The following is a 27,803-nucleotide window of genomic DNA, read 5'->3' on the forward strand; positions in this document are numbered from 1 at the left end:
TGTCCAACCTTCTACATAGTTGTAAAACTCGGACTTACTAAGGACTATACATTCAGCCTCGAACAGTTTTATCAGTTTCACCCAAGAGTCTCACCCAACATCAAATGACACCCAAAATTACCAATGAGATCCTGGGATAAAATCAGGGCACCAGCCCTGAAGCAATCAATGCTCCGAGAACTATAGCTTCAGGGGTGGGGCAGGTGAGGAGAATGGACAGTAGCAGGATACCCAAGCGCCTGCTTTTTGGTGAACTGAAAGGGGTTACATGTAAGCAAGGGGAAACGAACACACTTTTAAAAGATACAGTGAAACACAACCTTAAGGGACATAATAGTGAAGTAGACTTCCGTGACATCACTGCAACTGACAGTCCAGCCTGTCAGGCAGCAATCGGGAGAGGGATTGCTATCCTTGAGTGGAGATTTCACAAAGATCAGGATTCCAAGACACAGTCTCGAAAACAGAGACAGACCCTCTGTGCAGCAAACACATCAGTGCCGCCCGGGACTATTTTTATGTGCACATGATGTGGAATTGGCAGTTGGTCAAACATTGGTCTTTGCAGCCACACCCACAAGCATGGATCGGATTTCACCGTCAGTAGCATCATCATCTTTGAAAACGAGGACAGCTCTCTCTATATGTATAGCCAGATATACAGATGGTGTATATCAAGCAATGGTATTTATTGAGCACTTACTGTGTGCAGAGCACTGCACTGAGCACTTGGGAGAGAACAGAGTTGGTATATGAAAGAAATAGAACCTAATGAAGTGCCATGTGTCTGTGGTCAATTGCTCACAAGATAATTAGGCAGCCCACTTAACTCAGATGACTATACTTCAAAACAGCATCCAGTACATTGCTCTTCTCCCAGTGGACATTCAATAAACACTGTTGATTGAATGATAAATCTCACGAATGGATTAAATCTCCCCCTCAGTCACATCAAGCCATTTTGTGAAAACATCACCAGTCCTACAGATCTTCTACACTCCTTAACCAGCCACTCAGATCATGTAACTGGGTCTGTAGAAAGACCCCTGAGCCTTCTGGTAATAAGAAATAGCTTCAGAAACAAGGTATACTCTATGATTATTTTGTTTTTGTGAGGGTTTTTTTTTGCACAACAGGATATTCAATACAAGCTTGAAAAGATTTCTTCTGAGTCATTTAGGTTCATTTCATAATCTCCAAAGCAGTTAAGGCCTGTAGGTCTCTTTTTAAATGAATGGTCATCCAAGAGAGAACTGGCTCAAATTCCAATTAAATCAAAAGGGATGAGGGATTTGGTTGGCTCAGTTAAATCCCTAGTCCACATCACTACATACTGCAATTGGACAAGAGTAGTCTGGAGAAGTTCACAAAGCATTTGCTTAATCTATTCTATGTGAGCAACAATTTCTATTCCTTGTTTATCTTATCTGGACATTTGGGATTATCCATGTCACTTCAGCCCTATTAAGCAATTTAATTTCTAAGTGCCTATTACAAAAAAGGCTCTCGCTATTTACAATTTAAGGGTGTTTACAAGTTCTCCACTTGGCTAGTTTTCCTCAATGTCAGCACTTTTTCTCATGGGAACCAACATGAGAGAGAGGGAGCAATGACATAATTACCCAGGTAGTTAATTAATGTTAACTTCCAGGACTGGCAAACATGATTTTGCACCACTGGTACTTTACAATGACCTTTCTGCTTCCAGCTAATCAATCAATCAAGCATACTTTTTGAGCACTTACTCTTGTGCAGAGAACTGTACTAAGTGCTTGGGAGAATACACTACAGCAGATTTGGTAGACATGTTTGTTCCCTGCCCACAAGGAGCTCACACTCGAAGAGGTTTTGTACACATCCAGCCAGGACAAACAAGCTGAAGGATATTCTTGTGAAACCACACGACCAGTGATAGGTCTCCTAATAACTCCTAGTACAAGCAGTGAATTAACAACCAGCTGGATAATCCAGGAAATGTTTCCCACAAAGAACCTCCATTGGACACAGAAGCTCAGAGAAACTCCACCTGCTGCACAAGTCTCAGACATAAGAAAGGGTAGCTCGTCATCAATTCAATACAGAACTTGATTGATCTACATCTAGTGAACGTATTAGATCAAGTAAGCATTTTACAGTTTTAAAAAGCCAACACTGCCTAGCTCTTCTCATCTGGGAGCACAACCTTGCTGAGAATATATCCTTACTATATACCCTTGGGGGTATGTCATGGCACTCACCTTTGCTTCTGAGTAGAGGAGGGGAATAATGCATGTGAAGAAGAGTGTGAGGGTGGCAGAGGGAGGGGGAGCACAGGTACTTATCATAGTATGTCCCCTCCTTTTCATCCACCCCATACCAGTGTCACCACCTCCCTCACGTGAGAGTCACAGTGGCGGTGGTCACAAGAGAGGGGGACACGTGTCCAGGAACACAAATCTGACAGCAATGTCAAAAAGGGCCCAAGCACAGACCTCTCAGGGGGCATCATCCAACTCACTTCAGAAAACAATGAAAGCACAGGGGAGAGTTTCCCCAAACTAGTCTCACTACAGAGATTCTAATTCTCCCTACTGGCTTCATCATGATGTCAGTGACAGCAGATAAGCAGAGAAGTGGGAAAGCACCCAGGGACCGCCTGCCCAAGGCACGTGAGGATCTGCCCTTTAGGAGAATTATATCATATACCATAATAGCACTAAGGATTCAATATACCAATGTGCAACAAAGGCTCTCTACAGATTTCTCAAAGATGGGCAATGGAAACTTGATTTAAAAAAAATCTAAATTTTCCTTTTTAATTCATAATGGAGGAAATATTTCTCTTTTGAAAACATTTTTCCAGGTTTAGTGCCCAAGGAAAGCCTGGATAGCACTTAGGACAAACAGGCAGGTATGGGGATTTTTGCTTCTCTAATACTGCAAATGCACATTCAATCCCAACACCCAATACCACCTCATTCCCAGATAAGAGGTTTTGCACAGGTTGAAAATAGCAACTGGGTCAAGTTGTGAGGTGAAAGTTAAACCTAGGATTGCTGAGTCTGTTTAGGAGATCAGTCACACATGGAGAACTATCAAAAAGGTGAAAGGTCTATGAATTACCCATCTGAATCATCCAGATGAGAAACTGAAGAATTAGAAGAGATGGATTTTTTTTAAAACCAAGAAAAGCAAAGCTGTTAGGGCCAATATTTCTAACACCCTAGCTACTTCCCCGAGAGGCTTTTTTTAGTTGGCAACAAGAGTAATCAGTGTACAATAAAGTAGCAACATGCAGTTGGTTAATTCTTCAATCTTCATCTGCCATCTGGCAGTCTGAAATGCCATTTGAACATTTCTGAGATGACTCCTTTTCCACTCTTCCTTGACTTTTCCAACAATATCTCTCGGGGGAGAGGCAAGTAAGAAGACAATGCTGAAGACTGGAAAGATTAGGACAGTTCAACTCAATGGAGTTTCATTTGTTTGCCCACAGGAAATTCCCGAAAGCTGTGAAGAAATAACCTGGCTTGGATAGCCTTTCTCTCTCTCTCTCTCTCTCTCTCTCTCTCTCTCTCTCTCTCTCTCTCTCTCTCTCTCTCTCTCTCACACACACACACACACACACACACACACACACACACACACACACACACATGTATATACATAAAGAGAGAGAGAGCTGTCCTTTCCATTTGAAGATGACGCTGTTGACGGTGAGATAGCATCCGTGTGTAAGTGCCATTAAGAGAGAATCTCTTCCACACTGGGCCCAGGAAATATTAGAGGCCATCTTTTCTGGCCCTTTGCCATTGCATCCCTAAGCCCTGAACAGGGCTGTTCAGACCCCAAGGGTGTTGTCAAATGGCACTATTGTCTCTTCGTTAACAAGAGACTAGAATGGGGCTGGCTATTTTTTAAACATGGCTTTATTGTTGGTGGAGGGGAAAAGTATATCCTACTGGCAGCAGGACATGCACTTGATTTGTTTTTCCATTAGTGACGATGGGTTGCACTGAGCCATCCTCACTTGCTGGCCCCGTCCCCTCTGAAGCCAAAAGCACGCATCGAGAGATGGCTGGCAGGGGTAGCAGGTGCAGTCTGTGGCCGTGAATCGGAATATCTCTGTGAGATCTCACACTCCTATTTAAATGAGGCATCTAAGGTGTAGGCTCAGGGCCCATGGATCTTCCTCTAGGTGAGAAGACCAATCTCACACCTTTCCTGAGCTCCTAAGTAACCGCACTGATGGTTTCAGAGTAGCTTTACTAGGCTACTTAACTACCTAAAGGCCACAATAAAGGACTCACCCTCAAGAAGAATGTTTTCATGTCATACCTTGGGACAAGGCTATCACCCCCACGCAAAGTGGTAGGATCCAGCTCAAAGATGGAGGAGATATCGTTTCCTTCAGGCACAGATACCAGAGAGTACACCATCTTCTCCTGTGCATTTCGCAACCTGCTTCTGGATGCATCCTGATCGGAGTCCATCTGAGGAGGAAAATCCATCACAGAGTCAAAGAAATTGTTTGCCAAGTGCTACATTCAATAAACGCATTCCAAAGTGTATGGGCAAAAAGAGAAGTTATTTCAAATGTCAAGAACCGCCAGAAACTATGCTTCTGGTTCGGAACAGTCATAAAACCGACAATTAGCCCCGTTAGCCAAGAAAACATCTGCATCTGCCTGACGATGCCACAGCTGAGGCAACTTTGAATTACAGCAATATTATTTCCATGAAAATATTTCCACAGTGCTTTCACGGCTGCAATGATGAATGATAAAGTAAAGTGTAAACGTAGCCCCACAGACCAGAAAAAATAATCCAGAAACCAGGAAAGTCTAATTGATAGGAGGCCTTTGCTAAAAGTGGCCAAGTAACTAGCCACACTGAACTGGAGCCAATTTCTGGAGCTAAGGGTTTATCAAACTCCATGCAGTTTGCAATTATTTTTAGTGTGCCACTAGCCAGCTGGACTGAGGGAGTGCATTGAGAAAAGCCTTGGTGAAGGACCACATGAAGCAAAGCGGTAGGTACCTGGGGGAAGGAGGTAAAGCTATAACTTGCAGAGACCCAAGCGATGTACCAGGAAGAAACTCAAAACGGGTCATTACTCTGGCATCCCTGAAAGGGGACAGTACCTGACACGTTTCTGAACCGAGAAGTCTGAATTCCACCTATGCACATTTAGACTAGAAGTGCCAGAACCTGATATTGACTACATCTCTCACAGTCACTGGAATCACAATCATTCCCCTCAAGCTCCCACCTCAACCAATCTCCTACGCCCCTGCTTTTGTGGATGCTGGAGCCCACAGGTGGGAAGTTAGCACTGGGATTTAAAAGCAGGTTATTCCATCTCTATTCTGCATTAAGAAAAAACAACCTTAAGTCACGGTTTTTACCAGTACTAATGCACTCAGTGGCTGAAAGAGATCATCAGGTTTGTGAACTAAAAAAATATAAAATCGAGAAAGTCAGGCATTGGAGGCAGTGGCTGATTTTTCCATCAGGCCAACAAGGTGTGGGCCTAAGACAGTCAACTTTGTGGTTGCCCCCTCAGACTAGTCACCCCCCGGACAGTCCATTATTCTTGACTCCAGGAGTGCCCCACAAAAGAGAGTCAGAAAGGTGTAGACAACACCACCAGGAGACCCTGCTCCAACTCCTGACTCCAGTTGCTCTCATTGTTCCTGAGATAAGATGTCAGGATAGGGTGGCCTCCTCTGGTCTAGGCGTGAATAAATGTCTATGTCTGTTATTGATTAGAAGGAAAAAAATTCTCAAGAGATGTGACCATCTCCAGGAAGGACAGAATCAGATGCAACTGACTTCAACTCTAACATGATCTGGGGTTAGAAAGAAAGAAGAACTTTCTGCCAGTGAGATATTAAACACTCGGACTGGTAAACAAGAGATGTTGTGAAAACTCCTTTCTGGAAGAGCTTAGAAGGCAGAGGCCTATCTGTCCTAAAGGTAGGGGCGAGACTAGATGACCTAAGATTTTAAGTGAAGTGGTGTTTTCGATGGCAGTCGAGGCAGGAAGCAGAACATCTTAAACATGGGCAAGAGAGTCAACCTATGCCTAAGCACAATGGATTTTAACAACTGGAAGCACATAAACAAATAAAATAACCATTACAAGGATGTGACAGGTCTCCTAAAATCAAAGCCATCTGCAGAGTGTTCCTCAAATCAGACCAAGAACGTTAACTGAGGAATCAGGGCAATAAACACAGAGTTTATAACTAAAGCATCAAAAAGTCATGTAGAGAGTCCACAGGATGATTCCTACCGCAGTAGGCAATGGGTATGGGTCTGGATACGCTTGTGCGGTGCAAATAAAATCATCTTTATTTTTAAGATACATGGCTGAGCCAATGGGATGTTCTTCTTTGATATGCAGTCTACTCTTGCCACCTCGTGGTGAAATAGTAAAGAAAACCACTGGGACTGAAACTAATAATCCCCTCAGGGTTTTCTTTTTCTTCTTTTCAACAGGTGGTTGACAAGTGCCCCTAGTGCTTAACTGTAAGTAATCACTAGAGCAAAATTAATAAGGCATATCCTCCAGCGTTTAACTCTCGAGAGGCTCTGACAGGGGAAAGCAATGAACGATGCGTGAATAATTTCAAAGTATTACCAGATTGCTTGGGAAAACAAAAGGAGATCCAAACCTCACCTAATTTTATTATCTCTCTATATTACCAAACTTATAGACTACATTGTTCTCTCAGGAAGGTGGCTAACAACTGCTATGCAGAAAGAAGAAAGAGGCATAACGTCAGGAGGAAAGACACACTCTTCTTTGTTTTTAAGTAGTGTACCCATTCCCCCTTGATTCGGTTCTTGGTGGAAAATACTCACTAAGGACATTTGAACCACAGAAGCCTGTAAGTGTCTTCATACAGGGAAATGCAAACTGCAGTGAAAGCAAACTGTTGAATTGCATTTCACTTGACTTCAAAGAATTATGCAACAAAGAATTACTGCTGAGAAGAGGGAAATCAAAGTAACATCACTGCACTCAAAGTGACCCTACAAGTAAGTTTTATGACACCTAAATACAATCAATCTTGCACTCTTTGAATCCTGTTAAGCACCAATAATAGGCTAGAAGCAAACTCACCAGGATGACAAATCAGGCTAGTTTTTCCCCTGACTAGCAGCAACTGCAATGAGTCATTGCTCAAGTGCAACTTTTCCCTCCAGAGGAATAACTCAGGCTGTCTAAACAACAAGGATTTTTTTCAGTATCCTTCATCATCAGTAACCTCAGCACCAAAGATGCTAATTCAAGAGAGCATGATCACAACCTGCTTTGACTAGTCTGCACTCATTTTCCTCCACCTCTGCTAACTGTCTTGCTGCGGCTTCTTCATCAGACTCCAAAGTTCATGGTCAGGCCCTCTGGATGAAGGCTAATTAATAGTCACTCTATCCCTCATTATCTAAAAAAAATAAAACGCCTCAATCTTCAGAGTCACTGTTTGCCTTAATGAAACAGAATCATTAGGAAAGAAAAAAGTGTCCAGTACTATGTTGAGTACTACATGATCTTTTTGCGGAAGACCTCAAAACTTTTAAATATTTCCCCAGAATGAGTTTACCTTTCTGCACAAAGTCAGCACATCACAGCTGCAACATATATTACCATTTACTGATTTCAAGTTACACAGCTCTAGGGTTTGGACCAAAGGAAAAATTAATCAACTTTCAAAAGGATACTGGCTCGAAGGAAGTCAATATAAATGATCAGAAAGTCACTACGGAAAGATTTACTAAAATTTAGAGTGTATCACTCATACAAGAGCTATTTTATAGTAACATTCATCTTATAAACTATAGAAATAAACGGTAGTTTTCAACAGGTTAGCTAGATGCCCAATCTCCTAGGGCTGAATTTGAAATTTTAAAGTAGATACCTCCTTCTTGCTGTTTCAGAATTGGCTGGTTACACAAATGTCAGCTATCCTACATTGTTGGGAAGATTTACGATTTAAAATTCAAAAGTCCTTAGGTTAGTACTGAATCATCCTTTCAACACTCTGAAGATCTTGGAGAAATTTTATGATGATACAAGGATAAATACAGGGATAAATCTTTTGATGCAGTGAGTCGAATAACAACTGGTACACATACCCCAATAGATAAGGATAAAACTCAACATTTGTCACAGGAGTGCTCTGTTGGTACAGAAATTTATAAGCAAATACCTATTTTTTCATTTTCCAAGATCTTTTTCCTGTCCTCCAAGACAGAGCTTTCTTCCTCAAATTTGACTTGAAAACCCAACCTATTTTCATGGTAGCGGGCAAACTAACTCAATTTTCTTATTCATACTGAAATTTCTGAGATCATTCCAAGCCATTCTATATCATTTCAAAATAGAGTACAAGCTTTATTATCTAGCAAAAGAGGGACTGGGAGACGGCCTTAAATTGAGGCTGATAATCGAAATACTCAAGGGTGCCCAGCAGGGGGCTGTGCATAATCACACAAAGGACTGTGAGAAGGTCCTCGCCTTCTAGTTATCACCCCATATCCCTCCTACCATTCCTTTCCAAACTCCTTGAACGAGTTGTCCACACACGCTGCCTCGAATTCCTCAACACCAACTCTCTCCTCGACCCCCTCCAGTCTGGCTTCCGTCCCCTACATTCCACGGAAACTGCCCTCTCAAAGGTCACCAATGTCCTCCTGCTTGCCAAATCCAACGGCTCATACTCTATCCTAATCCTCCTCGATCTCTCAGCTGCCTTCAACCCTGTGGACCACCCCCTTCTCCTCAACACGCTATCCGACCTTGGCTTCACAGACTCCGACCTTGGCTTCACAGACTCCGTCCTCTCCTGGTTCTCCTCTTATCTCTCCGGTCATTCATTCTCAGTCTCTTTTGCAGGCTCCTCCTCCCTCCCCCACCCCCTTACTGTAGGGGTTCCCCAAGGTTCAGGGCTTGGTCCCCTTCTGTTCTCGATCTACACTCACTCCCTTGGTGACCTTATTCGCTCCCAGGGCTTCAACTATCATCTCTATGCTGATGACACCCAGATCTACATCTCTGCCCCTGCTCTCTCCCCCTCTCTCCAGGCTCGCATCTCCTCCTGCCTTCAGGACATCTCCATCTGGATGTCTGCCCGCCACCTAAAACTCAACATGTCCAAGACTGAACTCCTTGTCTTCCCTCCCAAACCCTGCCCTCTCCCTGACTTTCCCATCTCTGTTGACGGCACTACCATCCTTCCCGTCTCACAAGCCCGCAACCTTGGTGTCATCCTCGACTCCACTCTCTCATTCACCCCTCACATCCAAGCCGTCACCAAAACCTGCCGGTCTCAGCTCCGCAACATTGCCAAGATCCGCCCTTTCCTCTCCAACCAAACCGCTACCCTACTCGTTCAAGCTCTCATCCTATCCCGTCTGGACTACTGCATCAGCCTTCTCTCTGATCTCCCATCCTCGTGTCTCTCCCCACTTCAATCCATACTTCATGCTGCTGCCCGGATTGTCTTTGTCCAGAAACGCTCTGGGCATGTTACTCCCCTCCTCAAAAATCTCCAGTGGCTACCAATCTATCTGCGCATCAGGCAGAAACTCCTCACCCTCGACTTCAAGGCTGTCCATCACCTTGCCCCCTCCTACCTCACCTCCCTTCTCTCCTTCTACAGCCCACCCCGCACCCTCCGCTCCTCTGCCGTTAATCTCCTCACCGTGCCTCGTTCTCGCCTGTCCCGCCGTCGACCCCCGGCCCACGTCATCCCCTGGGCCTGGAATGCCCTCCCTCTGCCCATCAGCCAAGCTAGCTCTCTTCCTCCCTTCAAGGCCCTACTGAGAGCTCACCTCCTCCAGGAGGCCTTCCCAGACTGAGCCCCTTCTTCCTCTCCCCCTCGTCCCCCTCTCCATCCCCCCCATCTAACCTCCTTCCCTTTCCCACAACACCTGTATATATGTATATATGTTTGTACAGATTTATTACTCTATTTATTTTACTTGTACATATCTATTCTATTTATTTTATTTTGTTAGTATGTTTGGTTTTGTTCTCTGTCTCCCCCTTTTAGACTGTGAGCCCACTGTTGGGTAGGGACTGTCTCTATATGTTGCCAACTTGTACTTCCCAAGCGCTTAGTACAGTGCTCTGCACACAGTAAGTGCTCAATAAATACGATCGATTGATTGACTGATTGATTGACTGAAGCAAAGTCCCTCTGGAACCCCCTGCAGATTGAACTCAGGGGGTACCGAACTTGGTTTTACTTACACTCCAAGTACTGTTTGCTGATCAGATTAGGAAATAGACAGTTCTCTCCCTCTAACAAGAAGTTTCTAATCGATTAGCAGAATACTGCAGCATACATCGGAAACCCCAGGGAACAGAGGCCACTGGGCAAAGGGATTTTTGTTTTTGCTATGGTATTCGTTACGTGTCAAACACTGTTCTAAGCACTGGGATAGCTATAAATTAATTAGTTGGACACAGTCCCTTTCCCAGAATTGACTGCTTTGCCTAAAAGCTAAGGCAGAATGAACAGAGATCTATGCCAATATTCAGGAAGAGCTGCCAACCAAGGAGAGACATCAAACAATGATCCCTTGTGAGGAAGCAGTTTACAATCAGTTAAGAGGACCTTGGTATGGAGGTCATCTGAAGTTCCAATTGGTAGAGCACAGTTTTTTACTGACCTTTTTCCAAGGGTACATCTCTTCTCGTGAACCAATATGTACTTTTCAATGACCTCATTTGTTACAGTCATAGAATTTTGGGTACAGATGATCCCGCCCTCCATCCAAGTACAGCCAGCTTCCGATGGTCAACTAGTGAATGACCCCAACAAATGACAGGGCTTGGTACAAATGAGTGGCCAGAAAGAATGAAAAGGAAGACGGTAGGGGGAGGAAGGGTTATCACCGGAGCTGTGGCATGAGAAGATGAATGGTACTGCAGTAGGGAAGCGGTGGCCAGGCAGGTGATTAAAGGAGATATGGAGAGGCAGAAGTAACCACAGAGTGGGCAGCAGCAGAGAAAGGAAGCTTAAGGGGAGCTGGCCAGGAGGAAAGGCAGGGTGGCTGGTGAGAGAACTAGCCTGTTAGCACCCACCAATCTCTCCCCAAATTCCCACGGCTAGACCTCTCTTCAGCGCCGTATGCTGCGCCTACAAAAGCTTCCCGAGTTAGGCTCCCTCCCTGGCTCAGAGCAGCAGGAAGCAGACGGGTCCCAAAATTCTTAAGCATGCAGGGCTCCTCTTAACCAACCGAGCAACATCACTGATTGTGTTAATAATAATACTACTACTAACAATATTAATATTTGCTAAGTGCTTATGACGTGCCAAGCCTATACTTACTGCTGGGGTAGACATAAGATCATCAGGCCGGAAGCAGTCCCTGTCCCACACGGGGCTCACAGTTTAAGTAGGAAGGAGAACAGGTAACGACAATACGATAATAATATGTTAATTCAATAGATGCTAACAGAGGAAGATACAGCAAGGATAAATGAAATATACCCACGTCCCCAAATCCTCACTCTAGTCATTAGTTCTTAACTTTTTCCTTCATCAAACTTTGACAAGAGCTGAATGTTAAGAAGCTAAGATCAATCTGTGTTCTTCCCCTTCATTCTTCTCCCCCAGGTTTTCTGGTGAAGTGACTGAAAGCCAAGCTGCGAGATGAAGTGAGCAGAATAAGGAACTGGCAAAGATAAAGCAAAAACTGAATCATTAGTTCCCAGATGATCTAAAATGGGACTGTGTTAGATAAGCAACCAAGAGAGTTCATAGACTAGGGGAGGTAAAGAAGAGAAGTGAAAAGGAGAAATTTGGGAACTCCTTCCATACACCTTACCTCTGCTGCCAAATAATGTCCAGTAGCAAGGTGTTTGAAACGAAAGAGGCTATTCCAATATCCTGCTCCACCCCGGCAAGGATCATGTTGAACTACCTGGAACAAGTAATGATACAAAGTCAGGAGTTAATGGGGTTGCATGACTAATACATTTCTATAAGCACAACTAATCTGAGACATTGCTCCGGAAGTCTAATTAAGTAGAATACAGGAATATTAAAATAATTACCATCATTAAACAAGCATCTAGAAAATACACAAACTCCTAGGGAAAGGAAAGGATGATTATGAATTGATTAGCTGAGGCCACTGATGAACACCCACAATCTCCCTCTCACCCAGCTTGGTAAAATTCACTACAAAGAGCAGATTTCCTATGCTTAATACAGTGTTGCACAAAGTGGACCCTCAATATTGTTGAAGTTGATAAAGATCATTATGGATTTGTGAAGGAAACTGATCTGTGACATACGTACATATATAATGAGCTTTGGGAAGTTTTAAAAAATCAAGGAAAATTGTAATTAAGAGTAGTGTCTTGAATAGCTGAGATTCTAGGGTACTGTAATAGCTAAGGGAAATAAAACAGAAGGTAAAAACTGTTCAGAGTATCCAGGAGAAAGAATTAGCCTCCTATAGGGAACTGAAATTTAGGCAGCTTTCTCTTCTCAGACTGAAAGTGCTGCAAAGGCAGTTAATGGATTAAAAAAACTCATCTTTTGGAAGGCTAAATGGTGGAAAAAAATTTCAGAGGACTTCTGATTTGATTAATTTTAAGGTATTTGATATTTATGAATCAAAATAATATTCTCACTTCTAATACTTGAAAAGTAGTACCTCCTACCTCACCGTGCTGCTCTCCTACTACAACCCAGCCTGCACACTTGGCTCCTCTAATGAATGCCAACCTACTCGCTGTACCTCAAGCTTGTCTATCTAGCTGCTCACCATTCGCCCACATCCTGCCTCTGGCCTGGAACACTCTCCCTCTTCATATCTGACAGACAATGACTCTCCCCGCCTTCAAAGCCTTATTGAAGGCATATGTCCTCCAAGAGGTCTTCCCTGATTAGGCCCTTATTTCCTTTCTCCCACGCCCTTTTGCCTTGCCCTAATTTGCTCCCTTTAGACACCTCCCTCCCACCCCTTCAGCCCCAAAGCACTTATGAACATGTCCATAATTTATTTATATTAATGTCCGTCTCCTCCTCTAGACTGTAAGCTGGTTGTGGGCAAGGAATCTGTCTATTATATTGTTATACTGTATTCTCCCAAGCGGCTCTGCACACCATAAGCACTCAATAAATTCAACTGATTGAATGAATGCCTTAAGCATGCAACTCTAACAAGCCAGCTGACGACTTAACACATATCCTCAGTGTAAGTCATGTATCCCAAAGAGGTGGACTCTATTTGGGATGAATATGCCTAAATTCTCCCCTCTTTTACTCCTCTTTTCCTGAGCAAGAGCAATCTCAGTTTAGCACCTCTTCTAAATCGATCTTAACCTGTGAGCCCTTACCAGGATTGTTACAATATATTGGAAAAGAAAGATGCCTCTGGGGGTTGGTGAGGGGAAAAGGAAAGGCCCAGAGAGAGGGGTTGATTCACATTTCTTTCTTCTGTTTTCAGTAGCTCAGGAAGTTGGATTTTGTGTGTGTTTTTGAACATCAGGGATTGTATTAACCATCTTTACCTCGACCTCCCACAGAGCTTTGGAACTAGTTGCAGAAGTGGCTGATTGCCTGCCAGTTGTTCTCAAGAAAACATGCTGCTTCTTTCTGTGTTCGTCACAAGTCAGAAACTTCTCCTGCTCTGCATGGAATAATCTCACCACATCACCCTAATGATTAACAAACACACAATTAAAAGGTAAAGTGAAGCAAACAGCACTAGGATAATGCCAGTTCTTGCTAACCCAATAAAATGCAAACTTACCCCTTTTAATATGTCATCTTTATTATCACTCCACTTCATAAAAAGTACTATTTTCCAGCTTGTGTTACAGTTGACAGAGTTGACCTGAAAAACAAAATTGTAAGACTCAGAAATGACTTCTTAGATGGGTCAAACACCACCCCTAAGAACTACTTTGCCTCGTCCAATGACTGCCCCATCTATTATAATGAGATATAACACTCTGGCCTGCCGTGTGACCTCGGCCAAGTTATCTTTACCTCTATGGACCTCAATTTCCTCATCTGTAAAATGGGACTCGTAAGACCTACATCACAGGAATGTTGTGAGGATTAAAAAAACATACTTGATGTCAAATACAAGGCATGGCTGTGTCTATATGGAAAAATCTCTCCAGACCTGCAGGCAACATGTAAAACCAAATACATTGGTTATAAGGATAGTTTGTGGCAATAATGTTGGTTTTTGTCTAAACAGCCAGTACAGATAAGTCTTATCTGACCCAAATTGCTTCAGTCTGGTAACGGGTATTTTCTCTTTCTAAAGCAATTTTTCTTCCCTGCCAATCACTCAACTTATGTGTTGCTGTCCATTTATTTCAGTGACCCTTCTATAACACAATGGATTTCAAATGGGCCATACTGACTAGGTTTGGATTTAACACCTTCAGACTAATTTCCAATTTAGAGGAAGTGTGCTCTGACTATTGAGATGCCTTTTAAAAAATATTATAGATCTTACCTCATTGCAACCTGGATTATCCACTAGCTGGTGACTGCTGGCATGAAGAGGCTGCCCAGCATTGACAGGGTTCAGAACTACCTTGTCCCCAATGACAACCTGGAAGAAGATGTATTTTCTCAGTCACAATGAGTTTGGAGTTCACAGTTTCCAGATATGCAGTATACCCTCATTAATCTATCACTTTGAGCAAAACACTTGTTTATAAAAAGCAGTTCTAAATGCCCTGCAAATCATCAAGTCTTTTAGTCTTAACATTCAGAACAAAATTAATGTGATGTGGTTACTACTACTTTTGATGGGGTTTTCTTTCACAACAGCTAAACCTATCCAATCCTGAAGATTTCAAGACCAAGAACCTGCGTGAAGGAACTGATTATCGTACTAGTGGTTTGCAAAATGTTGCTGACACTCATCCCTGCCAGTCGTGTTTATGCTGGGCCACTGAGTGCAGAAAGCAAGGAAGTGAGCAAGAGAGCAGCACGCTTAAGTGCAGACAAGAATTTTATGAACTAGGCATTTTTATATTGTCATCACTGGAAGAGAAGCAGTGTGGCCTACGGGATAGAGCACAAGCCTGGGAGTCAGAAGGACCTGGGTTCTAATCCTGTCTCCACCACTTGTCTATGCTACCTTGGGAAAGTCACTTAACTTCTCTGTGCCTCAGTTATCTCATCTGTAAAATGGGGATTCGGACTGTGAGCCCCATGTGGGAAATGGACTGTGTACAACCTGATTAGCTTATCTCTTCCCCAGCGCTTAGTACAGTGCCTGGCACATGGTAAATGCTTAACAAATACCATAAAAAAGGACACTCAGTTCTCCTAAAATGTGGGAATTATGTTCTTGACATAGCCCACATTAAGGACAACTCCCATTGTAGTACACACACACCTTAACTGATGCTGTCCACACATGCACAATTATTTCTGCTGACCAGACAGATGCCCATTATCAAAAGAACATTCCCTAATGGTGTAGTGAAAACATGGGTTATGGAAGAACTGAATGTGTGTGCATATTCATTCATTCAGTTGTATTTATTGAGCGCTTACTGTGGACAAAAGCTCACAGTCTATGGCTACGACATACTTTAGAACACTTGATACAATGTTTACGCTGGCCTTCCTGTCCAGTACTGGCTGAGCCCTCATCACTGTGTTACACCCATGCAAGCTCCAGGCTGAATATCAGTATCAGATTAGTCTCTCAAGCACTTAGTACAGCGTTCTACAGACAGTAAGAGCTCAGTAAATATCACTGATTGGGGGAATGAAAACAGCAGCTCACAACAGTCCTGGCTCATTCAGACAGTCTTCATTTCAGCTGGTAACATCTTCCACCTCCTTGTATTTCTCTTTTTTTTAAATGGTATTTGTTAAGTGCTTATTACGTGCCAAACACTGTAGTAAGTACTGGGGTAGACACAAGATAATTAGTTCAGACATAGTCCCTATCCTGTCCCACCTGGGACTTTCAGTAAATGTTCCCACTGTCCTCAACTAGCTCCTGCTGTATATGAGTTATAGCTGGTATACTCTTCAAAAACATTCTGACCCAGCGTCACTAAGGAAGCTGCAGCAGGTTCAGAATGCTCCATATTATGAGCCTTTTTTTTTGGTATTTGTTAAGCACTTACTACATGCCAGGCCCTGTACTGAGCACTAGGGTAGATACAAGCTAATCAGGTTGGACACAGTCCACGTCCTACACAGGGTTCACAGTACTAATCCCCTTTACAGACGAGCTAACTGAGGAACGAAGAGGCAAAGTGATTTGCCCAAGGTCACACAATAATAATAATAATGGCATTTATTAAGCGCTTACTATGTGCAAAGCACTGTTCTAAGTGCCGGGGATGTTACAAGGTGATCAGGTTGTCCCACGGGGGGCTCACAGTCTTAATCCTCATTTTACAGATGAGGTAACTGAGGCACGGAGAAGTTAAGTGACTTACCCAAAGTCACCCAGCTGACAATTGTCGGAGCCGGGATTTGAACCCATGACCTCTGACTCTGAAGCCCGGGCTCTTTCCACTGAGCCACACTGCTTCTTTAATAGACAATAGACAAGTAGCGGATCTGGGATTAGAACCCAAGTCCTTCTGACTCCCAAGCCAGTGCTCTTTCCACTAGGCCATGCTGCATTCCCCACAACATGTCTATTTACACAACCTTCTCTTTTCCTCTCCTTCAGCATTATGCCCCAGTTTTCTCTATCCCTAAATGGGTGAAGACTTGGTAAAATAAGCTCATTGTGGGCAGGGAATGTGACTGTTTACTGTTGTACTCTCCCAAGCGCTCAGTACAGTGCTCTGCACACTGTAAGCACTCAATAAATTAAATTGAATGGATATAGACTTTGTTTATTAACACACTTTGGTAAAAGCAATTACAATCGGTACTCTCAATACTCATTATTACAAACTGTAAATTCTAACATCAACTTATATTTGTATTAATGAAGTTTTCTTGTAAATGGGAAGTACACAGGTTGCATTTTCAAAATCCAAATAGTTCAGAGACTTCATTCATGAATCATGGCAAAGGTAAAATTTCTAAGTTGAATTCAATTTTCATCTAGAAAGGCTGAATAGATACTTTCAGAAGTAGGGCTGGATTATGAAAAAAAAATTGCATTTCTTGTGCTGACAGCAGCTGAGACACTTCTATCCATAGCCCCTAATTTTGAATTTCAGAAGCTTCCAAGTAGGATCTTTTCTAAGGAAAGCCTTTATCATCTTCTCTTGACAGAACAAAGCTATATTTTTTTAAAATCATTCTGTGGGAAATGGTTCAAAGCCTATCTTTTCAGTAAGATTGCATCGATGACTTTCAGAAAAAAAAAATCCTGCTTTTATGTGAACACAGAAGCTCTGGGGCAATGAGGGCTTTGCCAGAAGACTAACATTTATTGGCCTGAATTAGGAGTTTAATGTTTTCTTCTCATTTTAAGAGACAGGCTCCTCCCCCTCACTGTCCAATAGATGCACACATACATTTAAAATAATTTTCTTCATAACAAAGAATTTGCTCATTTAAATACAAAGGGCAACAAACTCTAAAGACCTCAGTTTTGAGGGTCAAAAATTTTGGGGATGTAGTTTTTTTCCATTTACAGTTCAAATGTCTACGCAATTCTTAAGTGTTTTTTTCCAAAAAAAAAGCCTCTAGGGATTTTTCAACATTTTTGCCATTTAGCATCAGATTACTACACTTAAGAGCCACTGAAAATAAAAACAAAAATACGTCAATATCTTAAAGGGGGCAGAGTTGAGTTTAAGGCATGCAGTGGCTTAAGAAAACTACAGTGAAAACAGTTAGTAACTGCAGTAGATAATCTGCTTTAACATACTAGTATTCCTCAAAAAGAACAATGAGGAAATGAGGAAAAGGATAAAAAGCACTTTCTCTAGCCTCTCATAACAATCAATCAATCGTATTTATTGAACGCTTACTGTGTGCAGAGCACTGTACTAAGCGCTTGGGAGGTACAAGTTGGCAACAATATAATTAAAACTTATACATTTATCACAAAATAAAATTGTTGGGCAACAGCAAGATATATTTCCTCATCTTTCCCTTCCAACTCTCACCAAACAATACAATTTGTGAGTTCATGCTAAGCATCTGCAAATGAGTGTTTCCAGTTCATTAGAGATCTACAACTAAAGCCTTGGGATCTATGACATAATAGATTATTGCCTTTGTTTTTCACAAAAATGAATACAAACAGTGAGATAACTGAATGTGCAGAGCATTTTTACAAAGTCACTGTAGGAAGAAATAGCTTCCGGTTTTAGAAATCTTAATCCCCTCCAATTTTGTTCCTTTCCCCCCCTCAGAATGCCCCTTTGTGCCTTCTGATGTAGTCACAGCTGTTCTTCATTTAGCTAATGACAATGAAGTGCACCTGTGGGGGAGAGTGTTGCTGAAAAAGCCACTGGGAGACTGACAGTCCTAAGGACACCAATTATACATGAAAATGTTCCCCTAATAAATGACATGATTTGCTGTTTGCAACAACTGGTGTTGTTTTCAGTTTGGCCTCAGCCTTCCAAACCTCTGGAAGAATCTGCTTGAAAAGAGCAGCTCCTTTTCTAATAGCAGCACCCCAACAGGCAAGTCTGTCTGCCTCATTTGTTTCCCAGGACTCAGCTGTGATGCTGCTTTGTGTGCACCTGTGTTTTACAGCAGCCTTAGACATTTGTTCTGTGCCCCTTCCTTTTGGTTGTTCTGTTTCAGTTCATTACACAGAAGCTGTTGTGGTCATGCAGTCTTTTAGACTGTGAGCCCACTGTTGGGTAGGGACTGTCTCTATATGTTGCCAATTTGTACTTCCCAAGTGCTTAGTACAGTGCTCTGCACATAGTAAGCGCTCAATAAATACGATTGATGATGATGATGATGATGCAGTCTCATCATGTGCACCACAGCAGTGCTGAGTTAGATGAGCATTGTGTCAAAGCTAGGAGTTTGACAACAGCAAGATTTCACTGTCTGTGATCCTTCTTATCGCTTGATGTTGAATATGGCCCTTATATTGATGAGATTGCTCAAGGAGTCAGAAGCGGAGGGCCCCAGGTGTCATAACCATACTCAAGCCATCCTCAACTTAGTACATTTCAAGTCCTGACAAATGGCATTTGCGACACTTCTAAATTTACACCCTATTTTCGGGTTCATAAAGAATGGGTTTCAACTTTACAACAACAGCTTCCTAGTGGTGAGGGGAGGGGGAAATGTGTATGCAGGAACCACAAGGGGAGGAGGAAACAATTTTTAAAACCATGATGAGCAGTGTGAGGGGCAAGGTTTAAAGAGGGAGGTGGAGAAAGGTGGTGTTGGAGTAGGAGAAATCGAGGACCAGTGGAAGTTATCTTATTGCCAGGTGGAGTTACCAGGTAGGGTTCAATATGTCCATTTTACTTCAGATGAAGTATAATTTGGCCATCCTATCATGAAAACTCTCTGATTCAATATAAACACATTATTAAAGCTATTTTACCTATAACTGATTTAGTACGTGATTCTTCTGGGTAATTTTGGTAAAAACAGGGTATCTGACTAGCATCATTCCTATGAGAAAACTGCTCTCCACTTTTAACGTTTTGACCTAAGGTGAGGTTTTAAGGAACTGATTGTACCCAAAGTCCTGCGGCTGCCTGTGCTAGATTGGACAACATTAACACTCTGTAAACCTTGGCCTGAACCTTGATGCCACGTTGCCTCGATAATCTCCCGAAGAATATGCTGTCCTTCTTGATTCTGTTTTCCAGTTCCTTATCTATCTTTGAATCTTTGCACAATGTGCTGCCAAGGTAATGAGATTCTGAAGCAGCATCCAGTTCTAGATTGCTGGAGAAAGTCTTTGATGCTGTTTGGGTTTCCTGGGTGCAGTATCTTGGTTTTATTCCCCGCTCATGGTAGGGAAGACTGTAGATTAGCAGATTTGACAAGGGAGAGAATTCCTTGCAGGAGAGAGGGTGTGCAATGATTCAGAGATGGGAGAATCAAGAGCCAGGTCCAATTGGGAGGAACAGAGATTGAGGAGAGATATAAGGAGACAGAGGGTGGGCAGCTGTGAATTCAGTGGTCGAGTTTCTGTTTGAAGCAGCGCCTTAAAGCTAACCATCAGGAATTTATTTAGAGTCCAGACCCTAATCCCTTAGCTCCGTCCATCAATCCTATAACTCTGAAATCTGCACTTACGCTGTCTCCTATGGAACGCAGTTTGTAGAATGGCTGAATATAAAACCAGGATCCCTCATTGCCAGCCTCATCCAGCGTCACCCTCATAGCATTCTTCTCCAGCAGGGCTGGAAGCCTCTTATTAACCGTAAGGTATTTGTTACTTTTCAAATGCAGAAGCTGAAACCAAGGGTTAAAAGAGGGATATCAGCAAGTTTCAAGATTTGTTCTTCATTTCTCTCTCGACAGTATCCAAAATGCAAAAAAAAAAAGCCAGTGTGGGAAATCACTGTCTATGGGAAAGAAGACTTCCCCCATCCCCACGACTAGCCACAAGTAGAAAGGCCTTGCGTGGCAGGGAGGGGAAGGAAGGGTGCTCTGCTCACGTCCAGCTTCAACAGGAATCACTGAAAGGGCCATGGCCAGTGTGTGGCCAGCAGTTTTCGAAATGGCAACCGAAAGGTGCTTTGTCAGAATCCACTTGTCTCCTTGAAGCACCCCAAGGGGCATCTAGACCTTCCAGTTCCCAGAATAGAATCTGGCTGATTATTCCCCTGGACAGAGTGTATTGCTTTCAATAAGCCATCTGTAATCAATTTACAGAAAATAAGCAATATGGATGCTTGTCTGTGTACCCTGACACAGACTATCGGAAGGAAAAGTAGTAAAGGCTGGGAAAAGGTACCCATGACAAGGGAAAATGAATGTGGAAGGATGGTCTCATTCCACAGACCCTTTCTGAAGTCATATCCCGTGGATTCAGCTCATTTTCAAATTCAGTTTTGTTCTAACATAGTAGGGGACTGGGTAGTATTTTTTTTTTCATTTGGAACTCTAACCAGAAGAATACCTCCAACATACCTGGATAACATTGCCATATTGGATAACTGTTCCCAGCAGCTTCCTGTTTTCAGTCTCATTCTGTTTCTTTTCCAAATCTGCAGCATGCTGAAAGTTAAGGAGACAGTGGTAAACTCAAAATCTGCAGATTTCCATGGCTATACCTTTGTATTTTGTCTAACAAACACTACTATTCAATTTAATAAACATGGCAGCAGAGCCATTTATCACGTGCCCATGTTCTAAAGGCGACAGGCCCAAGAGAAATTAAAATGAACCCTATGTCTCCCTTCTACAATATTACTTTTTAAATAAAGTTTCCAAAAGAATCTTTGTTTATGTCATTTGCTACAAATACATACTTGTGTTCTCTCAGCCCAGTGATACAGAGAGAGGAGTCGGTGGGGACAGAAATGAGAAGGTTTCAGTAAATGTGGATGAAGCCAACACAAAGTTTGCAGGCAGATGAAAATGTTTACAAGCATCAAGATCTACTAGGCTGATTTATACTGAGTTCTCTTCCTTTTTTGTCAAAATGTCATTATTTTTCATCACATCCTTGAAAAATGGGTCAAGGGGATTGCTCCCACTTTATTGAATGAGCAACTGCATCACAAGTAAATTGGGTGCTTTGTCCATTTCTACCCAGAATTTAGTGTTCAAGTCTGCCTCCAAGCCCTGTATACAGTGTTAGAAAAAAGAGAGCTCAGTATCTAATCTGGTAGTTAAAACCAGGGTTTCCCATACCATATTTTTCAAAGGCTCACAGTGTCCTTTTTCCTGAAACTTTAAGAGGATACCAGAATTAGATACTACTCAACTTCCTGTTTCTCAGTGTTGTGGCCAAGATTAATGCTCATGAATAGCAAGGGGCAAAAGCAATGATTTCTGCCAGCTAAACATCATTTTCTTCTAATAGCTGTGCCCCTGCAAAAAATATCCTAAATCTGCAAGACTGACCATCCCCATCTCAGGCTTCTTAAGGCAGATCACTGCCCATTTTTTTTTTCTTGGAAGGGCTGGCTGCAGCTAGATTTAAATATGATTTCCAGAGATGAAAGTTGAAGGAATGAATATATTTACAAAGGCTATGGTGAGCAGGTAGCAAATTTACTTTTTACAAAAGCCTTCCTGCCCTGCACTTTTATTTGTAAATAAACATTTATGTTCAGAATCTAGACGATTACTCATTTTCTCTTACAAAACAGATTTGGTTTTCTTGAGAAATCATTTAGCTGATCAGCCCTTCTCTCCCTCCTCCCCCACCCATCCCCTGCCCAGCCCCCACACACTAAATGATTTGGCTTTCTTAAAAGATAAAAGCAAATAAGGTGCTGTCTTAGAGCCAGGGAGAGAGCAAGGGGGAAATACTAGACTTAGAATGCTATCATAGGATATCTTCCATGACTGAAATGTTCTTTTTCCTTCACTTCAAAAGGCCAACATGCCGAAAGGCTTCCTCCTACAAGAACCAGAAATGTACCTCTTCCTACATGCACTTTGAAGTCGTTTACAAGCTGTAGAAAAGTGGACCCTGGATTGTAAACTGTCAGAAAACAAATGCAGTAAAGATTTGAACTGAGCATTAGTAACCACAAGGAAAATCAAAAAAGTACTGACACTGTAATGAAATAACTAGTAGGTCACAATCAAATTTGGAAAACTGCAAGAATTAAATTGTATAGATGGTATCTCAAAATGTCCTCTTCATTTCTAAACCGGTGCTCTGCGCACAGTAGGCGCCAAATACTGCAGATTGCAAAGGTAAAGCCTACTAAACAGATCCAAGTGAACACTTGGATTGAGTCAATCTTCACACATCCTTTTCTTGACTAAACATTAAATTCAGTTCACTACAGTGAACAATTTTCTATTAAGCTCCTTTCTTCAAGCACTCTGCAAAGTGTTCCTTTTCCTCTACATGGATCTTAAAACATTCAATTAAAATTTCAGCTCTTAAGAACTCATTCAACCAATTTTTCACCACCCAAAACTATCAGCATTATACTTGCATTTTCTTTGTTGTTCAACAGAAGGCTTAACATAATGGGAAAATGTCTACCAACTCTGTTGTATTGTACTCTCCCAACTGTTCAATATAGTGCTCGGCACATAAGAAGCTCTCAATAAATACCAGTGATGATGAAAATTGAGAGTGAGGGGCCTCAATTAGGTTTCCAGCTTGACTAATATGCTCTAAAGCTCTTTATAACTGGCAGAGATAAGCATAGTACTTGTCAGATATCTGTAAACTATGCCAAAATCTTGGCAAATCCTCCACAGTGTCTGGGAAGTATAAAGCACCAAGTCATCTAATCTCTCGACTCCTCAGTCTCCTCATCTGTTTAATAATAATGAAAATAATAATAATAATAGTAGCATTTTAAGCACTTCCTATGTGCCAAGCACTGCCTTAAGTGCTGGGGTGGATAGATAATCAGGTCAGACATCAGAAAACTATACATTTAAACAAAAATTACAGTCATCGACTCCAACTGCACTTGAGCTTGCTGTGTAATGAAGACCTGCTCCTCAATTTGTGAAGTTGGAAGATGACCAAAGTGTTTTGAGCTTCTCAGAAAATGGGATCTATGCACAGCATTGTTATTATTTACAACACTGAGGCCAAAAGGTTCCTTTACATTTAGTTATGGGACATTATACTTTACCTGGGATCATCTGTTCTTTATTACAGAAATAGAAAAAATATTATTGCATTTCCTAATTCTTTATGGTCCATAATTTTAGAATTACATAATATTGTAATTGTACTGAATATCTGATAAGTAACCTAGTGGATGACTCGGTCTTTAGTAGACAATACTGAGCAGTCACTATTGCAATTCCATTTAAGATGACAAAAGGTGAGGCTTAAATTAAAGGATTAATCATTTCTTAAAACTAAACAATTGGGGGGCTGTTTCAAGTGAACAGGTCGATCATTGTCAAGAAGCTGCTAGATAAAATTCCACTGTTAGGGGGAAGTTAGGTTTGGAGAAGAAACTTAATGGAAGGAAGACCAAAATGTACACCACAGGTTACTTTCAGTAGAAGAATGAAGACATTGAACTACTTACCACCAGATGTCAGCTTCTTTTAAATCAGTGTTGATCCTTGATACTAGTCAAAGAAAGTCAAGCTTCCCAGATTCCTAAATCCCTTAAATGGCATTAACTTAAAATAACCTGACCTTTATATTGGGTGCCGCAGATTAAAAACAAACAAACAAACAAACAAAAACCCCACCCCGTCAGGGGCTAGGCACAAGCCGAAAAAGACAAGTGATTATAAGTGAGTCTCAGGTCTTAAATTTCAATGATGCAGGCTACTTCCAAACATGTCCAGTACATAAAAAGGTATCAGAGTAGAAAATCACATTAATGGATGATAGGAATAGGAGAAAAAAAGAACAGACGGAAAATAGACTACGCAGATTAATGGGTTATGTGAATGCTCCAAGAAGTAATTTTGTTTTATTTTTGGAGAAGACATATTACTAGGCTAAATCCTCAACTATCATCATCATTAGAGATAGGTTTTATTAAATATATTAAGTTGATTACCCTTCTTTCATAGGTAAACTCTAAAAGAGTACTTGAAGCATATGCCAGAGGCACATACTGAGTTATGATGCTTTGTGGGTGGCAACACTGAGGAACAAACAGGTTAAATATATTTGTTCAGAGTGAAAGCAGGCATTGATACAGCATAAGTTAAAACTCAGCTCTCCTGACTCCAATTCAGGGCTCTCTTCTAGGTATGTTACAAGCTCGCTGTGGGCAGGGAATGTGTCTGTTAGGCACATCTCCTCCAAGAGACCTTCCCAGACTAAGCCCCACTTTTTCTCATCTACCACTCCCTTCTGTGTCACCCTGACTTGCTCCCTTTGCTCTTCCCCCCCTCCCAGCCCCACAGCAATTACGTATATATATCTGTAATTTTATTTATTTGTATTGATGTCTGTCTCCCCGCCTCTAGACTGTGAGCTCCTTGTGGGAAGGGATTGTCACTCTTTATTGTTGTACTGTACTTTCCCAAGCACTAAGTACAGTGCTCTGCGTACAGTAAGCGCTTAATATGATTGAATGAATGAATGTTATATGGTACATTCCCAGGAGCTTAGTACAGTGCTCTGCACACAATAAATGCTCAATGAATACTGACACAACTATAGAATCAGACACCAAAATCCTGTTTTTCACCTTTATTTTCTTACTTCCCACTTAAACACTGCCCTGAGTCAATGAAAGATTAAATAAAAATGGCCAGAGTGAGCACCAGGGTTAAGCTTGTCTTAATGATTGCAAAGAGAATGGATTTTAAGCCTAAAATGTCATTCACTAACCACTGAGTTCATAAATATTAGATTATGCAATTGCAATTTTAGGGTGGAAATAAAATATCTACATTGTTTCAGAAGTTGGGCCTCCTGGAAATATTAATATGGGGTTTTTATGCTGTGACAAGCCCCACCCAAATAATGTCACTGTGCCAGGATCGTAGGATCAGTTGTCTTCACTCAAAAAAAAAAAAAAAAGTATGCTCTTACCCAAAACTCTAATGGTTGGCAGACTCAAGGGAGTTGGAGGAGAGAGTGGAGGGTTTGGAGGGTTTATTACCCACAGCATTACATGGAATTAACATAGAGAAGAAAAGAAAGAAAAAAAAGAAGAGAATATTCTGGGCCACCTCTGTCCTGGAAAAAGGTCACTAGGTCCCCAAATTTCATAGATGCCTGGAGGAAAGGACAAGGACAAGGACAAGAGTGCAGCTAACACACATTAGCAGTACTGTTACCACCAGAACACCAGCAGACAACACTGTACGAAGTGCTTGGGAGAGAACAATATACTAGAGTTGGTAGAAGTGATTCCCACCCAAGCCTTAAAACAAAGAGTTGGGCTCCAAAGTCCCTTGGATTTCTCCAGGGTTCTCCTTCTGAAAAGCTCAAAGAGATTACAACTGTCTCACTGATGCAACCAATACACCTGTGAAGGCTTCTTTTCTGGGCTACATGGGACATAGAACTCCTGGATGTGGTGGTGATTTGGGGTCCCCGGGCTATCTACAGGTGCTTCTGCGGGGAATTTGACCCAGGCCAGCCTTAGATGTTGGAGTCAGGAATGCCGCAGAGAGGCAGGTGTGGTTCTCTAAATCAGTCACAGCTCCCTGGGACTGTTCAACAGAGCCACCTCAGTTCTCTTGCAGGGCCTATGAAGCAAAGAGCTGGACTGGGCCAGATTTCCACAGGGGTACTGGCAGACTGTAGAGGCTGTTCTGAACCCCTGAGTCTTGGGGGTGCTACATACCAAAGAGGTCCAGGGATCTCTTTGAAGCAATACAGTCAACTTAGGTCTGCATTGCAATGGAGCACTCCTTTTGGCCCATGAGCTACCAAATTAGGGTAGTAAAAGGCTGCATTGCCAATGATAGCCCCAAGGGGTAAATTGCTGCATCCCCCTAATCAATCAATCCATGGTATTTGAGTGCTTACTATATGCAGAACACTCTACTAAGTGCTTGGGAAAGTACAATATACTAGAGTTGGTAGAAATGATTCCCACCCAAGCCTTAAAACAAAGAGTTGGGCTCAAAAATCCCTTGGATTTCCCCGGTGCTCTCCTTTTGAAGAGCTCAAAGAGATTACATCTGTGTCATCGATGCAACCTCCCCTTGAGGTGAGGCGCTCTATAGGGAGAAACAGACAGGATCAGTGATTTAAGCACAATCACGCAATGAGTAACAGTATCAGAGACAGGGCTAAAATCCTGGTCTCCTGGCCAGGGTCTTTACCCATTTTTCTACACTTGGGAACGCAAAGGCAGAGAGAGCTAAGGGAACCTGCTCTCCAACTGCACAATGGAGAGGGCAATTCACTGTAAGCCACAGAAGTGAAGGCAAGGGCGAACTCTCTGTTCCGAGCCTGGGCACCATTTTCCTTTCTTCCTCCACTTGCCAAAAGAACACTAAAAGGAAAGGTGAAATCCAGGAATTTCCTTCCACTCTAACATGAAGCTGGTTGTGCAAGATGTCAGCGAAACTGTGGCCCAATAAACCCTCAATACATACGTGCAGTTTGTTGAGGAGCACTGCATCTGTTGTACTGTTGGCCCCTGGTTTGGCTGCTTTCCAAAACTGCTTCTGGGCAGAGTAGCGATTCATGGGACAGAGCTTAAACAGGCAATCTAGAAATAAAATGACAGACAAGAAAATAGTTTAAAGCATGTGGGGTAAAATAGATGTAACTTTTCTTACCAGTAGGCCTACTATAAAGTGCACGTATATGGGTAAAGATATACAAGAAAAATAAGGAAAGAGAAACGAGGAGGAAAAAGAGAAAACAGTGCCAGACACTGCAACTATTAAACGTAACACCAGAACAAAGGACAGAATTTTTTGTGCACCAAGTGGTCCCAGAATGGCTCTTACAGCCACACATGCTCTCACAGGTCAATTTCACCATCATGGTGTCTTCTTCAAATACAAGGGACAACTTAAATAGGCAATAACCATTTAGAAATAATAGAGTAGCTTTTCTGGAAAATTATTTTTCAGATATTTATCATCTTCCCGCCAAAGAATTGCATTGGACTATGATCAATTTTACAAAGGCCATACAGAAAAGTCCAGGCAAGAGTTTTCTTGGACATCTGCGACATAATCTGGATTCAATTACTGCTTTAGGTGAATGACACAGTCCATGTTTCTCACAGAATCCAAGACAACACAACCGAGAGGAAGCACCAACAATACAATGTCATGATCACCCCTGAAGAATAATATTTACAA

At 42.1% G+C, this 27,803-nt stretch overlaps 1 protein-coding gene across 5 annotated transcripts in view; it reads right to left on the minus strand.

Moving 5' to 3' along the window:
* The window catches only part of ITPR1 (inositol 1,4,5-trisphosphate receptor type 1), a 346,510-nt gene that overhangs the window by 200,166 nt on the left and 118,541 nt on the right, over positions 1-27,803 (minus strand). For all 5 annotated transcript variants that reach the window (XM_038772880.1, XM_038772879.1, XM_038772878.1 and 2 more), the window contains 8 exons: positions 27,084-27,199; positions 21,036-21,122; positions 20,196-20,354; positions 14,485-14,583; positions 13,765-13,848; positions 13,523-13,669; positions 11,827-11,922; positions 4,318-4,472 (listed from right to left, as the gene is read on the minus strand). In XM_038772880.1, the coding sequence (XP_038628808.1) occupies positions 4,318-4,472; positions 11,827-11,922; positions 13,523-13,669; positions 13,765-13,848; positions 14,485-14,583; positions 20,196-20,354; positions 21,036-21,122; positions 27,084-27,199 (943 nt within the window). The remainder of the gene's footprint in view (positions 1-4,317; positions 4,473-11,826; positions 11,923-13,522; positions 13,670-13,764; positions 13,849-14,484; positions 14,584-20,195; positions 20,355-21,035; positions 21,123-27,083; positions 27,200-27,803) is intronic.

The sequence above is a fragment of the Tachyglossus aculeatus genome, chromosome X1 (assembly GCF_015852505.1).
Source record: "Tachyglossus aculeatus isolate mTacAcu1 chromosome X1, mTacAcu1.pri, whole genome shotgun sequence".
In the NCBI taxonomy this organism is placed as follows: Eukaryota; Metazoa; Chordata; class Mammalia; order Monotremata; family Tachyglossidae; genus Tachyglossus; species Tachyglossus aculeatus.